This window comes from Leopardus geoffroyi, chromosome B1 (genome assembly GCF_018350155.1).
Source record: "Leopardus geoffroyi isolate Oge1 chromosome B1, O.geoffroyi_Oge1_pat1.0, whole genome shotgun sequence".
Classification (NCBI taxonomy): Eukaryota; Metazoa; Chordata; class Mammalia; order Carnivora; family Felidae; genus Leopardus; species Leopardus geoffroyi.
In genome coordinates, this window is record NC_059327.1 from 202,137,939 (window position 1) to 202,155,028 (window position 17,090).

At 55.3% G+C, this 17,090-nt stretch overlaps 1 protein-coding gene across 7 annotated transcripts in view; it reads right to left on the reverse strand.

The window, feature by feature from the left end:
- AFAP1 (actin filament associated protein 1) overlaps positions 1-17,090 on the reverse strand; it is a 148,014-nt gene that overhangs the window by 6,048 nt on the left and 124,876 nt on the right. For 6 of the 7 annotated variants that reach the window (XM_045474655.1, XM_045474652.1, XM_045474654.1 and 3 more), the window contains 6 exons: positions 14,894-15,011; positions 11,248-11,505; positions 9,009-9,123; positions 4,643-4,807; positions 2,833-3,023; positions 412-573 (listed from right to left, as the gene is read on the reverse strand). In XM_045474655.1, the coding sequence (XP_045330611.1) occupies positions 412-573; positions 2,833-3,023; positions 4,643-4,807; positions 9,009-9,123; positions 11,248-11,505; positions 14,894-15,011 (1,009 nt within the window). The remainder of the gene's footprint in view (positions 1-411; positions 574-2,832; positions 3,024-4,642; positions 4,808-9,008; positions 9,124-11,247; positions 11,506-14,893; positions 15,012-17,090) is intronic. The other variant, XM_045474651.1, reaches the window with a different exon arrangement.

A 17,090-nucleotide genomic window follows, 5' to 3' on the forward strand; every position in this document is an offset into this window, starting at 1 on the left:
CGGATTTAACATTTTCTGAGTTTTCGGTCTAGCATCCCAGCTTGTCAGGGCCGATCCCAGACAGGAGACTGGAGAGCACAGGTGGGCACAGGGGTTCACCCTGTGTCCCCAGCACCACCGGCAAGGCAGTGGGGCAGCCTGGACTCTGAGAACCAGAGGTCACCTGGTCCAGTCCCCACCCCAGGTCCGCCCAGAGCCACAGTTGCTAGGGACACCGGCTGGTCGGTGCCCTGAGCTAGGTTCTGGGGCTCTTGGCCTTTGAAAAGGAGGAGGACCCTAAAGGAGGCCCTGGCTGTGGGGATAACGGCGAGGCCCGTGGAGCAACTCCCCCCCCCCCACCGGCCTGTCCCTCCCACGGCAGCCAGCACACCCTGGGGCGGGTGCCCCCGCACACGGGAGGGCGGAGCTCACCTTGGCCTTCCGCAGCACGTGCCCGCGGCAGGGGGAGCTCCCGGTAGGCTGGCTCTTCCGTAGCACGGCCGCGCTGTTCACCGGCACCGGGCCCTCGGCATCGCTGGTCTCGCAGCTGGACATGGGTGAGCTCTCCAGAGTCCGATGCCTAAAAACTGGAGACTGTCAACGCAGAGAGAAGGCCCCTCGTGAGGTATGGTTTCCAGGCCATCAGCACTTTCCAGCAGGAGAATCATTCATTTAAGTTTTTTAACATTTACTTATTTTTGAGAGACAGAGAGAGAGAGAGAGAGCAAGCGAGCACAAGTGGGGGAGGGGCAGAGAGAGACGGAGACACGGAATCCGAAGCAGGCTCCAGGCTCTGAGCTGTCAGCACAGAGCCCGACACGGGGCTCGAACACACGAACGGTGAGATCACGGCCTGAGCCGAAGTCAGATGCTCAACTGACTGAGCCACCCGGGCACCCCGAGAATTGTTCATTTTAAAGAAAAAGCATGGGTTTTGGAAATGGGCAGAGACAACGATGACAATGGCCCTGCATGGTTAGCACCCGGTTCTGAGAGCACCTTTGACACGCCATTTCAGAGGGGACGACTGGTCGAGCTGGGCAGCTGTCCGTTTGCACGGTGCTTTGTACCTTCAGAGAGCTCTGCGTGCCACCAGGCAGTGAAAGTCACCGTGACCGTGGCTGGTGGCAGCGCAGAGCTCCCTGGAGTGACCCCAGCCCGGATAACCCTGCAGCCCATACAGCTCGTGGACACCAAAGGAAGACGTCTTCTGAAAGGCTTAGCGTGTGACCAAATGGGCCTACAATTGGCAGCACCCCGCCCCCCCCCCCCACGAGGACACAGGCTGCTCCCTGGGGAAGAGGACTGGTGGGGGGCCCAGGACCAAGCTCCCCATCATGGCGGCATAACACATGGTCGCATCTGGTTGGGTCATACGGCACGCCACTGAGTAGAACACTGCTTCAATCACCACTCAGTTGGGTCACTTGGAACCCCCACGGGGTCTGCTGGCCCTGGATGCCAAGCAGCTAGCTGTAGCCATGTTCCGGTTCACTTGGACATGCTTTTCAAAGGCCATGCTGGCCAGGAGGGAGTGGGGGACAGAATGGTTGGTAAGGAGAGAGTAACACCATCTCTCCCTGGGAGAGGCCAAGCTGGGTCTGTAAGGCAGCCCGTGATGCTCCTCTGGGACATCTGTCCCACGAGCCGCATTCCCAGGACAAGGTCCGGGCGGGTAGAGCCGGGAGCTGCCAGTGCCGGGACCGATGACAGCACCAAGGTCCAAGGAGAGACCTCCCGAGGGAGGACGTGGCCGGGCCCTGCGGGCTGGGTGGGGAGGCTCAAACAGACCAGTCCTGAGCCTTCCCAAGGACAGGCTTGGCTTTGTGAGCCCCAAAGGAGAAGAGTTGATAAACGGGGGCCAAGATGGGGACTCTTGGTTGGGGGGGGGGGTGCAGGGTCACCGCTAGAGAGAGGAGGAACCCCCGGGGGGGATGCAGGGTTTCAGCTGTGCCATACATCCGTAAAGACATCAGTCTTCCCCGCGGGTCCACCCCAGTGCTGAGGGGAGGGGCAGGGGGCTTCACCCAGGCTCCACATTTTGCCAAGCAGTTTGGAAAGAGGGACAGAAAGGAGCCCTGGGAAGCGGGTCAGGTGGGGGGGGGGGGGTATGTGTGTGTCACAGGCTCCCACAGAGAAGGAGGCACCACATTCAGGGCTCCCCGCTGGCCACGTGTGCTCAGGGCGGGGGGGGGGGGTCACTTCACTTCTCTGGGTCCCACGTTCCTCGACCGTAAAACGGAAGTAGTGACATCAGACTCTGAGGGTCATCTGGACTCGACAGAATAGTTATGAGAAGGACGCTGGTAGCTTCTCAATGACTATGAGTCCCAGAGAGTGAACAGGAAGCCCCTGAAGGCCCTAATTCGTGTTTCAAAAGTTCTTTCCCCCCATCCTGTCAGATTTGACAAGGGTTCTGCTCCCCGCAACTTGGTGGGATCCCCAGCATGAGCTGGATGCTTCGTGAAAACCTGCTATGTGGGATTGAGATTTCCAGCTACTGAGCTGGAATCCAATCAGGACGTGTTTGGAAAGAGATAAAGAGAGCTGTGTTCCATGACCGGATCCAGGAAAGCAGAAGAGGCGGGCTGCTGTGTCCTACGGTGATGGGATCCAGGAAGGGAGAGGAGGGGGGCTGCTGTGTCCTACGGTGACGGGATCTGGGGAGGGAGAGGAGGGGGGCTGCTGTGTCCTATGGTGACGGGATCCGGGGAGGGAGAGGAGGGGGGCTGCTGTGTCCACCATGCTTACACAAAGAGGGGAAAACGTGAGGCCAGTGGCTCAGAGCACAGCCGGGAACCCATCCAGAGCTGGCATGTGGCGATGTGCTTGCTGGGCTGGCAGGGACTTTACCTGTGGGCTCGACGTCCCTGATCGGGGCTCGATGGCCAGGCCCAGGGTGACCCCGCCGGCCAGGGCCTTCTTCAGGCTCTCCTTGACCTCCGTGAGTTCCAGCTCCAGGTTGACGCGCTCGGCCTCCTTCTGCTTACACTCCTCCTCCAGCCGCTTCAGCTTGCCTTCCAGAACCGCCTGCGGCTTCCTGCCTGCAAGCCCACGGACACGCTGTCGCTCCGGCCAACAGATGGCACATGCCACTGCCCCTCGCGCGAGCTCTGCACAGCGCTGTGGGCCAAACGGCCCTGACCTGGGTTCCCTTCTACAAAACTCAAGTTCAACAGTTCGCTAAAAGAACAGCAACCATTTCCAACTGCTCTGCTTTCCTGCAGCTGGGAGACTGTGGCCCTGGAGGCCGGAGGCCTGGATTCCCACAAATCCCAGAATTCTGGGCCCAGGCTCAGCGTACTCACTTCAACACAGGGGACTCAGAGCAGATGCCTGCAGGGGTGCCGCCGGCTTGGAGAGTCTGGCGGTTGTCCTGTCCCAATCCCCCCCCCACCGCCCCATGATTCCTGGGCCTTCTCTCCTCCCAGAGGATCCACGATAAAGTTTTCACCCCCACAGAACAGGCACCTGTCGCTTCAAGGTGCATTTACTGGACTCACTTTATTTGAAATGTGTCCCACGGACATAAGGCGCCTGGGAACGTACCCACTGGACGTGCAGGAAAACTGATCCCAAGGGGTTACCCGGCTCGCGTGTGTGGCCCTGGCCTAGTGCTCACCGCGTGGGAGCTGGTCTAACCTGTCTGCATCTTTGCTACCCTGCAAGCTTGAAACAACAGAAGGAAGAAATCCTCCTTCTGTCTTGTGGGCCTGGAGGCTCCTACCCAGGTCTCTGACTTAGCATTTGGTTCCCCGCAGGCAGGCGGCCGGCTGCCACGTCCGGCCCCTCCTACGGGTTAGCTCTCACTTGCTCAGCCTATATCTAACCTCCCAGTCTTTAAACTCCAAAAGCGCTTCCTGTCCCAACACTCATTTAGGCCCCGAAGTCCGGAAAGGCTGGACCGAAAGGCTGGAAAGGCTGATGAACTGTTTCACGTGCAGGTACGCCAAGGCCTCCCTGCAGGTGAGCCGTGTGAAAGCAGGCGTCTCCCCTTCGGACCCCCGGGTCCTCTGCACAGCATTCTTCCTCTGCTCCACCCCGAGGCCAGCAAAACCGAAACCTAAAGCGTGAATCTTGCCCCAGGGTAAGAACCAGTCTTGAGCTGAGGCGACCTACATCAAACAGTTCCATCCGCACAACCATGAACCCCATGTTCCTTGCCCCTGCCAGCAAGAACAAACCTGCCTGATCCAGAGACACCCCTCTCTCTGGTCCTGACTCGGTTCTCCAACAACGGCCATTGGGGCGTGTTTCCACTATCCTGGCCTGTTTCCCTGTTCCCTTCCAGGAGTTCAGACGCTGTCTCTTCTCGGGGCACCAAGGGTTCCTTCCACCTCTTGCTTGGGCTCCTGAATCGTACCTGTCCCCGTGGACTGTTCTCCTGCCAGCAGCCCCAACTGCTTCACATACACATGACTTGAAACTGCTGAGCCCCGCCTGTCCCGTAACAGTCTCTGCTGCCAGCACCTGAAGAGGGGACAGCTCCCGGCGGCCCCGCCCACGGGCCCTGGAGAACAGGCCAGCAGGCTGAGGGGCGGCCCTGGCCTCCTCTTGCCTGTTCTGCTGTGCCACCCTGGGCTTACCAGCACGGAGACGGGCGGTCTTACCGAGGGCAGGACAGGAAGTGCACACTCTAACCCAAGGAGGTACCCCCGCATACCAGCATTCACTTCGATGGCAGCCCTCAAGTCCTTCCTCTCCTTCCGGAGCTGGGCCAGCCTGTTCCGCAGGGTCTCCTTCCTCTTCAGCAGCTCCTCTTGCTTGCTCTGCAACAGCTTGGCGTCGGCTTCGACCCGGTTCTTGCCATATTTGTACTGGTCAGCATCTTAAAAAAAAAAAAAAGCCACAAAAGAAAATTAGGTTTAATTAAGCAGATAACAGGGTAATTCATAAAGCCTATTTAAAATCAGCCAACTCGTGGGGCGCCTGGGTGGCTCAGTCGGTTAAGCAGCTGACTTCGGCTCAGGTCATGATCTTGCGGTCCGTGAGTTCGAGCCCCGTGTCGGGCTCTGTGCTGACAAGCTCAGAGCCTGGAGCCTGTTTCAGATTCTGTGTCTCCCTCTCTCTGACCCTCCCCTGTTCATGCTCTGTCTCTCTCTGTCTCAAAAATAAATAAACATTTAAAAAAAATTTTTTTTAAATAAAAAAATAAAAAAAAATAAAATCAGCCAACTCGAGGTGAGCCTGGGTGGCTCAGTCAGTTAAGCGTCCGACTTCGGCTTAGGTCTGATGATCTGATGATCTGATGGTTCGTGGGTTCAAGCCCCGTGTTGGGCTCTGTGCTGACAGCTCAGAGACTGGAGCCTGCTTTGGATTCTGTGTCGCCCTCTCTCTCTGTCCCTGCCCTGCTCGCACTCTGTCTCTGTCTCTCAAAAAGTGAATAAACGTTAAAAAATATATTTAATAAAAATTTTTTTAAAAATCAGCCAACTTGGTAAAAGAAACTCTAATCTAGCTATTTCGCTAGCTCAGTAAGACAAAGAATGGGAAGCTGGACTTGAGTAGAAAATGGACAAATTCGAATAGTTTCGATAGCTTCCCAGGAGTCTCTGAGTTGAGTTAAGGGAACACAAACAGAACATCAGGACATTTTTTAACTCACTTTCCTTTGCAGCACACAACAATCTTCAATAAGGCTGTGGCTCAGCATTCTCTAATCCACACCAAGAGTAATCTCCCGGATGTGGGCACTTCTCTGTATTTTTCAACGTTTATTTATTTTTGGGACAGAGAGAGACAGAGCATGAACAGGGGAGGGGCAGAGAGAGAGGGAGACACAGAATCGGAAACAGGCTTCAGGCTCTGAGCCATCAGCCCAGAGCCCGACGCGGGGCTCGAACTCACGGACCGCGAGATCGTGACCTGGCTGAAGTCGGACGCTTAACCGACTGCGCCACCCAGGCGCCCCTTCTCTGTATTTTTCAAAACACTTCCGTAAACACCGGCACATCCGAGCCCCATGACTGAGCCGCCTGGCAGTGTGGCCGGCTGGACGCAGCTCTGTCCCCTGTGCTGCGATGGGTGTCCGGCCTGGACCGAGCACACGGGTATCCACTGAACGAGTGAAGGAATGAACAGGAATACGGGGAGTCTGTGTGCAGCGGGGTCTGGATCTGACTGGCTGGGCTGGAATCCCATCATGCCACATCAGCTGTGCGACCTGGAACAACGCGCCCCGCCTGTCTATGCCTCGGTTCCTGCAACTGTGACACGACGACCCCCAGGGCTGTTACCAGGGCTAACTTAAGATTTACGGAGCGCTCAGAACAAGCATGAAATGAGCACTTGCTAAATGCTCATTAAATAAGAGGAATGAATGAATGAACGAATGAATGAACGAACGAACGAACAAAGAGGAAACCAGTCTTAGGGAAACTAGTCGGAGATCTGGCCAACGCTACCGCATTAAATCTTGTCCTCTGAGTATGTGGGCCTTATGAGGACAATAATTCAGAGAAACCCTCCCTGGAAAAACACCCTGAAGAGACAGAGATGCCACACATGTGATCAAGGGTCACTGACTTCGGAGCTCCCACTGCCTCCTGCACCTGATTGAGACTCAGGGGCCTCCTACGAGTCAGCCGCACCCCTGCGCCCCGCCGCCTCACACCCCACAGCACCGCCATCGTCGGCTTGTGTGTCTGCTGCCCCAGGGGACTGGCAGTGACTCCTGGGCAGGTGTCTGGTGTGATGCCAGAGAGGCCGCCAGGACTGGGCAACGAATCTCCCCGAGGCTCAGCTCCACCCCCCATGAAGCAGAAGTGAGAAGCCCACCTGGAGGTCCAACAAAATTTGAGATCTGTACCTAAAACCCATCCCAACAAAACCACAAGATGCCCGGGACGGGGTGGACCCTCACTGGCAGCTCCAGTCACCATCAGTGACAATGGAGTCCCCAGGAGCCCCAGCCGGCCCCTGTCCTAGATGCTGAAGGCGCTGACTCCTGCAATGAAACCCTGCGTTTAGGAAGGCAGGTGCAAATCTTCAGTCCCCAGGCAACCTCCCCTCACTACAGACAGACAGACCGACAGAAAAAGTACACACACAGCATGATATTAAAAGGATCGCAGCCCGAGGGTGACGAAATCGGCCATTTGAAACAAAAGAACTGCGGGCACCGGCTAGAGTGCTCGCTGACTTCTAACCGGAGAGGCTTTCCCAACAGACCTGCATGCACTAACCTGTAAATGTCCACATCTCTGGGTCCCGTGCCATAAACCCCGTGCAGCCTGTAACGCAACTGGCTGAATTCAGCAAAACACTGAATGCAATTATTTTTTTTCTTCTGTCACCGTTAGATGTCACCAAAGTTAATACAGGTTCCCTACAGAAGGTCTCATAACATAAAGGAATAAATCACCTAGGAAATGAAAGGAGCACGGGCCCTGGGAGAAATGCTATCAAGACAGAGATCTCATAAGGGTCGGGTCCCGTGTGGCAAGGTTCTGGGGCACAAGCTATTTCCTTCCCCCATGTCCCTCCACGAATGAAGAGCGCTAACCTTTTAAGTGACTATAAATACACCCAACTGCATTAGAGAAATAAGATTTGCCAGAAAGATGAGGTCAAAATTAACCAGCACAATAACATTGTGACGAGGGCGATTTGGTCCAACCGGCTCCCGACCTATCTGCTCGAAGCGCACGTATGAGGACAAGGAAGTGGAGACAAGCTGATGTACAGAAGAGAAGCCCCCTTGGGGCACAAGCGGCCAAGGATTGTTGGTCAAGTCCAAGGCTCGTCGTCGTATGTGGCCAAGGAAAGGGCCGCCCTCTCCATCCCCAGACACTCTCACACTCTGAACGTCCGTCACACTGCAAACAGGAGGTCACTAAGTCAGGTGCTGAGAACACCTGCGAGGGGTTACTAACGAGCCAGCTGGCCTCATCGTCGCCTCCACGGAGACCGTCTACCAGCCAGCGGCACCGAGCCAGATTCAGAAAGTACAGACACAACTCCCCACGCGATCTCCGGAGCCTGACTCCCATCCTCCTCCCCTAACACGTCCACACCCGCTCAGGAGCTCCCGAACCTCGTAACGGCCTGAGCCGCAGCCCCTTTACCAGCAGGTCTGGCCGAGAGCTTCCCCGGAGACCCGAGCAGCTGGGCGGCAAGCACCCTGCGCGTGCTGCCCGGGCAACAGGCACAGCTGCCCCGCTGGCCGAGCGAGTCGGGGCCCAGCGCCGCCGGGGCCGAAGCAAATCTGCACGGGCGTGGACGGCGCTGTCACCTGAGGTGAATCCACCGCAGGTGGGGAAGGGCACCGGGCGCTCGGGCGGGCTGGGTCCCCCCTCGTGTCCTACTTCTGCTCTGCTCGGCCCCCTGCAGACGTGGAGTCTGACGGCAGTGCTCACTCTGGTTCCGTTACTGGCCAGCTGTGAGATGCTGCGGGAGCCCCTTGGTCTCTCGGAGAGGATTTCTGCGTCTGCACGGCGGGGCAGACGCAGACGACACCACCTGCCCTGATAAAGAGGCCGGGCGAACCAACAGGGGAACGCGAACATCGGCTCGCAGACCGTAAGGCGGGGCACGAACACGCATCCCGTCAACCTTCCGCCGCTCTCGTGCCTGGTGACCCACGGGACACCTCAGAGATGTCACAGAGACCACAGCCACTTGTCTAAGCCGCCAACACGGGGAGCCGAGCTCACAGAGGGTTCGCGCGGCTTGACAGAAGTCACTAAGTCACCAACAGACTGGGGACGCAAGCTGACGTCTGCTGACCCGAAGCCCAGGGCGCCTACAATCGTGTCCTAGGGAAACAGCGGCAGAGCGGTCGCACGCCGCCTGTACGCCTAACCGGTCAGCTTTGCTTCTCCTTTCATACAGCGCTCAGAAGAGCGGAGTTAGAGACCGCCACCCGTCTTTGACCCTCAAGGAGGCAGGGTGACGATGAACGCAGTCCCCGCTCTCCACCGGACCCCCACACCTGGCATCTCTACCTGAGCAGGGGAGAAGACGGCTCTTACGGCCCCGGCCCTGCAAACCGCACCTGAAACTAGAAAGGGTCCGGACGGTGAACTTACTTGAAGGCGTGCGCTTTACGCTGGATGCCGAATCGGCTTGTTTTTGCTGACTGCTTGGAGTCTTCCCCTTCCCCGGGGCCCCACTGGAGGCTGCCGGGGGCTTTTTACCCTTCAGCTGTCAAAACAAGCAGAAGGAAATTAAAAACAGACAATAAGAAATACTTTTTGTTTTCAGTAAGTTGTCTCAGTCTCTGAATCCTTCCTATAACCTAGCACGGACGGAAAGCCAGCGTGCTTTCCAAACACTGAGCTGCTGTGGTTTTCCTGCTCTGGCTTACGTGGGTCTGGAGCGGAGGTCCGAGGCCAGTGAGGAACTTGGATGTCTCCAGTTGGGATGCAATGAAAGTTATATACCCTTCTATTGGGAGATCATAAACGCTAACCAAGAAGCTGACACAGGCAGTAGAATATCCGAGAGCATTTGGTGGAGATTCCTAAAAGTTTGCGTTTCTAAAAACGAACGGCTCGTCTTTCTGGGGGATTCTCTTTAGGGGAGCAGCATGGCCGAGCATCAGATTTCTGCTCAAAGGGCCCTGCCGCTGCCTGACGTCCTCACGGGACAGGTAACTACCTTCTGATTCATGGGTGGGTCAGAGGACAGAAGCAAGGAGAGCGACACAGGACCAGTATGAATGCAGTCAGTTCTTGGGAAAGATTCAACGGTACCTCGACTCCTTCACTGGAAGCCAACAGACGCTGGGTTTTGCTTACGTGATACACGTGGACCTTACTTATGTCATCAATCAACCCAGAGTGGCGGCAAACGTCGACTCCAGACCCACGCTTTCTCACAATGCTTCGTTTGCTGCTATCGTGGGCCCAGTGGTGGGGAGGTGGACAGACGGAGCTTCAGGCTCAGACTCTATGATTTGGGACACGCTGAGCAAGTCGTTACAACTTTCGGAGCTTCCATTCGCTCATTAAAAAAAAAAAAACAGAAATATACCGAGTCCTCCCCACAGGGTTCCTAAAAAAGTCAGGCGACATGCCAGACACGTGCACCACATACGGCAAACTGTAGGTGCTCACTAACTGAAAGACCTCTCTATTAAACAACAGGCCCCCTGTTATTTGGTCAAAATGACCAAACTAGCACAGGAAACCTAAAGTCGCTACTATTCGACTTACAAACGTGTCTCCTACCTTAAAACAGAGTAAAAACGAATAAAAACAAGCACATCGAAATGACGTATCGAGTCATTCCAGACTAATCTGGGGACAAAGCAAATGTGCCAGATGGCATACTTGTCCCACAATTTCCACCTAACAGAACTTTTATGCCAATAAAAGGAGAGAAGTCCGTAGACACATTCGTGTTCACTGAGTGAATCTTCACAGATCTGAGCAGTGGTCGTTAAAAATCAGAAACAAACAAACCTTCCCTGGGATTTTGGTGAAATCGAGCTGGTTAGAGCTCTGCCAGCCTCCGCCGCGCGAAGCGCTAGGACCTTACCAGGCAGTCACTGCTTCCTACGGTTACCCCAAAAATGGAGCAAAAAGAATGTAATTGAAAGTGTACCCCTCTCCTTCATGTTTGCAGAGTACTCTCATATCACGGTGCTTAGATCTGTATGCCAAGGACAGAAAGTCCTCGGGCGGAAAATGCATGAACACACCAGATTAGCACTGACACTGCAATGTTATCGTCTGCCGTAACCAGGAGGTACAGAGCAGACAGCAGTTCAACATCCAGCTTATTTATTCAGTGGTAATCCAAAATCCTCATCACTACTTGGTTTTAGGCAGTACGCTTTAGACTCGTTGCAGGAAAATACTGTAGCATCTTGAAGGTCCTGTTCTATGTGTAAAGACCAAACGCAAGTCGTACCTGGAGTCCAGTGTTCCTCACGTACGTGCGATGGGAACATATTGTAAAGAGCTTGCAGTGCAGGAATGTTCTGGAAAGTTATACTGTCCCTGTCCTTTTTTGAAACCTTTGCCTTAAGTCAACGTAATGCACAATATTCACTGGGGAATTTTCCAAGAATAGAAAAAGAGCCAGATTTAGGCCAAGAAACACAGTGCTTAAGCCATGAACTAGTTAGGAGTGTTTGATCAGTTCCTGGGCAGCAAAACATCGATTACATTTGCAAATTCTGTTCTAGTTGAGGACAAAATCCCGCTTCGCCCTTGATGGGTCTCAGCCACTGCGAGCTGGGGGCTACACTGTCCTTGTAACGCCCTGCAGGAGGCCCGCGGTTCAGACAATTCTAGAACAGGATGGAAGGAGATGCTGTACCTGGGAGCTGAGCCCGACAGAAGACGCCCTCCCCAGAGAAGAGGTGTTAGTGGCAGACTGAGTGCAGGAGGGAGGGTATTTGTAATGGTTACAGGACAGTCTGTCGGCAGACGGCCTAGAAGCCTTTCTGTCAGCAGGCGGGTAGCGCGCAAAGATTTTCGGAGACGGCAAGTTATCGTACAGGACTGCGTTATCATAGAGCACCTCTTCTCCCAGGCCTCTGGCACGGGAAGCAGGAGGGCCGTCTTCAGGGTCCCACTGCAACACACAGCTTCGTCGTTAGTGCCCTCGGCCACAGAAAGCATAGCAGAGACATTATTAGTACCCTCCAAAACGCATACGTGTACCCCACGCCGTTACCAAGAACACACACGCACATGCACACACACGTAAGCGGACAACTTTTCTACTTTGGGAGACTCAGGAGGGGTTGCTTTTTTCCTTAAGATCATTCCCAGGGTAACTGGCTTAGGAAGTTTTTGTTTTGTTCCTTTCTTTAAAAGTAGAGGGGAAAACAAAAAGGATTTGACATTTTTTCTTTAAAGACCCCAATTTTGGAAGTCCTAATCCAGAGAGCGGAAGCCATGTGACAGCCTGGGGGCCCAGAAACCTCGAGCTCCGGCCCAGAAAGCACTTTATTTTACAGTAATCACTACGGCCCAGACGTTGTTTTAAGTGCTTCGAAACTGTTGACCCCTCTGTGTCCCCCGGGGAATCTCAAGATGCGGGAGGAGACCGCGGCACAGAGCCCGGCCCCCAGCCGCGCACGGCGCTGCCTCCAAGCTGCAGGTGTGCCAGGGTGAACACCACCTCCTGACTCCGCCTGTCTGTCACACACGCATCAGCGGCTCAGGTGTTACAGGTGACCATCAGTGTGCACCCGGGTGCCACACTCTGTTCTACCTGAAGAAAGCCCAGCGACCAAAACACAGTCTGTTGAAAGAAAGAAATCAAATCATCACAGAAAAGAGGACGTTTCGGAATATAGCGGACATAATGGCGTTGTTTTAGCAGGAAAGGTTTTCACAAAGGACTAAAATAACTACGGGCCACTTTAGAACAAGGACATTCAAGTGTGAAGTAAACCCAGACTCAGAACCACAGCCAGAGACCGAAAGGTCTTTACCAATTGCTTTGCACTTTCCAAAAAAGAGAGAAATATTAATTCCTAGGTTGTGCTCATTCTACCCTATTTTTACATCCTTCTGGCAGCACGCTGTAATTACAGCCTTTTGTTACAAAAATAGAAGCGGTCTGAGTCTCACGGGAGGGGCGCTTCTGTCTCTTGCAGCCGCTTTGACGTGTCTATTTCTGTGATGCGGGGACCCGCCCGCCATCTACACGCCGCGGCCCCTGCGCACGAGCCTGGGCTGACGGCCCCGCTGGGGCAGCCCGGCACACAGCTGTCCAGGGTTATCTGAACACTGTAGACTGGACCATCACCTCCCCAAATGCCAAAGGATCGAGTCACATGGAACACTTAGAAACTGATACTCCACGGACGTTTCTAGATTAAAAGTACCTCAGAAGGTCCCTTTTGAGACCCGCTTTTATCTTACGCTGGTGTCAGGGGGGCACTGAGGGTCAAGGATCACTGAAGTCGAGACCCTGGCAAAACGCCAGGTTTGGGGTCAGAAAGCACGAACTTCGTAAAACCGAGGAAGGAAGCCTCCCGAACAAGGGACGGCCCGGTGCTGGAGTCCGGAAAATAGAAGCAGTTTAAAGAGGGGCCTTGGCTTCCAAGAAGCCCTCAGCAAGCGAGAGAGCCACAGATACTGCACCTGGGACCTCAAGTTGCCACACTGCTGCACACACGTGCAGAAACAATTCCTAAATGCAGAGTCCTTCCAGAATGGTGGGTTTTTATGTCTGAATTGGACGACGCTGCGGGTGCTCGAAGGAAAGCTCATTCCTGGGGACGGGCTGAACCCCCGTGACATAAACCTAAAGGGATGGAGGGGTGGATGGGGCGTGCTCATGCCAGCGCACCCAGCTCGCCCTGAGCCCTCTGTGTGGACGGTAAGGAAGAAGGCAGAAAACCCTTGGAGGAAGAGGGACGCAGAAGGGCCTTTGGGTGGGAAGGCCCAGAGGCAGTTTTGTGCGTTGTCTTTCCAACACAGGGGGTGCCTGGGACCAAGGCTCAGAGAAGCTCACGACTGCGTGGGAGCGACTGGGTGGCTGGGCCTACCACCAGGGGTAAGGCCACTCTGTCAACAGACGCTGGTGGCTGCACGGAGCAAACGGAGGCCAGCACAGCCAGAGGCCGGCCCTAGCCAGTGCCTAGGAAGGCAGAGAGACTGCCCGAGAACCTGCTCTCACAGGGGCCACCATGCAGCCCTCCCTGAGTCGGAAGGCCACCGGGGGACAGAGGCTACAACTCCTGTGTTGTGTCTTCAATCCCTAGTGCAGACCCTGGGCGCTAGGGGCCATGCGGCAAATCAGGAAGGAGGGAGAGAGGATGCGCAGGCAGGGAGGAGGGACTGCGCGATAAGGAATCCAGTAAAGAGCCTGCGGACGGGGCCCTACAGGAACCCCAGGGCAGGCCCAAGGGGGTGGAGGGAGGAACGCCCAGGGCAAGCTATCCAAGACCCTGGGGACAGACACATGACATCACTACATTTGATAGCCAGCTGGTCACCTCTGACCCAGACCACAGTAACCTTCTTTTCAGTTTGCTTCTACTTCTGAGCTCCAGGAGTCCTTGCCTGACCCCCACACTCCCCTCGAGAAGGCCGTGATCTCCCGGTGCCTGCCTTGGGCAGGTGTGGATTTGATGACCACACAAAAGAGGGGGCTGATTGGGGACGTCCATCCAAGTACCGAGAAAAGAACAGGTGAGCAAAACAGCAGGAAAAACGTCCAAAATACCTTCCAAGATTTGAAAAACACAACAATAAACACATTCTGTGCCAAACTTTGAAACGTATCCTGACACGATGCCAACTTTAAGCCCACCCAGTACCGGGGACCAACGGTAAGATGGTTTCTCGAGGGCCTCTCCCCTGGTGGCCCGGAGGACGGCACGGGGCCTGGCCCAGGGAGTGTGCTCAGTGACGGCCGTTCTGTTCGGCAAAGAATGTGGAGACGTGGTAAGAGTTTACTGATGAGGTCCGCTCATTGCGTACAGGACACAAAGTACTGAGAACCGAGCCGGCCAGCCCGAGGCCACGCAGAGCTGTCACTGAGCACCTGCACTGCATTCCTACGGGCAGATAAGCCGCTCTGGACCAGGGGCCGGGCGTCCCGGGTGCTCCAAGGCCACCCAGGGGGAAGACGCCTTGAGTCTGAGGTGCGGCCACTACGCCGAGGCAACATGTCCCTTCTGCTCCCTGAGAACTGAGGCTGGGCTCTATTTTGACATATCTGAGGTGCCGTCCTACGTCCCACATTTTAGGACGTGTTGAGACACAATGACGTGGACACTGAATGACAGCGTACTGGTGCCCAGGTACCCACTTGCTCAGATGCACACTAAGGTCACAAACAAGCCCGGGAGGGAGGGACACGGGTTCCATCCCGCCTCAGAGCATGGCCAAAAGCCCTCTGGCACCTGGCCTGAAATCGGGGTCCCGGATTACAGGAACCCTCGCGCTGCCCCGCCTCTGACGCAGCCGAGCCCGGACCCCCGTACGGGTGGCGCACTCACCGAGCCGTTAATGCAGGGGACGTCGTCGTAATGCAGCGCCGTGCCGCTGGGGTGGGCGTAGCCGTTGGAGGTGCTCCCCAGGTACGGGTTAGTGGAGACGCCACGCCTGTTCATGAAGCTGCAAGAAAGGAGGTGAGTTAGGCCCCTCCAAGCCACCCAGAGTCTCACCCGAGATGGGCTGGACACTCAGGCCAGACCGGAGGTGACGGGGGACAGAAGCGCGAGCCGGCATGCCGGCAGAAGTGGGGTGCTGGGTTACGGCAAGGACAGGCTGCTCTCCTGTAAGACTAGGGAACACCACCTGCAGGGCTGCGGCCAGGACCAGAGATCACGCATGCCGGGACATGACGCGGTGCCGGCACGTGACCCAGCTGTTCAACACAAGCGACAGGTTTCCTATTCGCAGTGCGCGGCAGGGGCGCCCGGCCGGCTGCCTGCTGGCTGGGGCTCGGCCTTGACCCTCCGCTGGGCGCGCACCGTCTGTGGCTGCTTTCCAGTGCTTTGCGGGCTTCTTCCAGGAGCCTGCTAACATGAACGCCCTGAGGCAGAGACTCCCAGCTGGCAAAGCTGAAGTATTTACTATGCGGCCTTTCTTGGGAATGTTCGTGGAGCCCAAGCTCCTTAGGGCACTGTCAGCACGCGTTTCTCCAGTTCCCAGTGTTCATGCAGCATCGCTACCTCAAGCCACTCGTCTCCCGCGGGCGCCTCCTTCCCTGACAGCGGCCAACACGTCTCCAGGGGGAAAGCCGGATGGGGCCGCCCCCTGCTCTGCACTGGCGGCCGTGACGCTCCCACAGCGGTCAGAGTGCCGCGTGGCCTGCGGGGCTCCACCACCAGCCCGCTACCTCCCTGCTTCTCCCTCTCACCAACCACCCTGCAGGCCCCCCTGCGCAGCAGCTTTGCTCCCGAGGTCCCTCTGGTCTTCCAGCCCCGGTGGGAATTTACCCTGGCACACGAGAGCCCCTCCCCGAAACCCCACAGTAAGGGCTTCAGTGCCGCTACCCTTCTGCTTGTGCGTATTGCTAATCGCCACCCGATGTGTCTTTATGCTCGTCCCCCACGACGTCAGCCTCAGGAGAACATGGCCGTGGTCACTCTTGCCCATTCCTGGACCTCAGGAATCTGGCCACAAGGCGCTCGGCCTATACGTGCTGGATGTGTGCACGTGTGAACGGTTTACTCGTGAAGTTTATGTTCGTGAGAAGTGAAAGATGTAAATACCCAGGGAGGAGATAACCTAGATAGCACCCTCTCTAAACTAAAATAAATAAGTAAATAGCTAAACTAAAGTAGCCTCCGGACTTCAAGATATATTACAAAGCTGTAACCATCAAGACAGTATGGCACTGGCACAAAAACAGACACGCAGATCAATGGAACAGAATAGAGAACCCAGAAATGGACCCACAAACGTACGGCCAACTGATCTTTGACAAAGCAGGAAAGAATATCCAACGGAATAACGACAGTCTCTTCAGCAAGTGGTGCTGGGAAAACTGGATGGCGACATGCAGAAGAATGAACCTGGACCACTTTCTTACACCATACACAAAAATAAGCTCAAAATGGATGAAAGACCTCAATGTAAGATGGGAAGCCATCAAAATCCTCGAGGAGAAAGCAGGCAAAAGCCTCTTTGACCTCGGCTGCAGCAACTTCTTACTTGACACGTCTCCGGAGGCATGAACTATTGGGACCTCATCCAAATAAAAAGCTTCTGCACAGCGAAGGAAACAATCAGCAAAACTAAAAGGCAACTGACAGAATGGGAGAAGATATCTGCAAATGACATATCAGATAAAGGGTTAGTATCCAAAATCTACAAAGAACTTATCAAACTCAACAGCCAAAAAACAAATAATCCAGTCAAGAAATGGGCAAAAGACGTGAATAGACAGTTCTCCAAGGAAGACATCCAGAGGGCCAACTGACACATGAACATCATCAGGGAAGGACAAATCAAAACCACAATGAGATACCACCTGACACCTGTCAGAATGGCTATCAACAACTCAGGCAACAACAGATGTTGGTGAGGATGCGGAGAGAGAGGATCTCTTGCACTGCTGGTGGGAATGCAAGCTGGTGCAGCCACTCTGAAAGAGGTTCCTCAAAAAACTAAAAATAGAACTACGCTGCGACCCAGCAATTGCACTACTAGGCATTTATCCACGGGATACAGGTGTGCTGTTTCAAA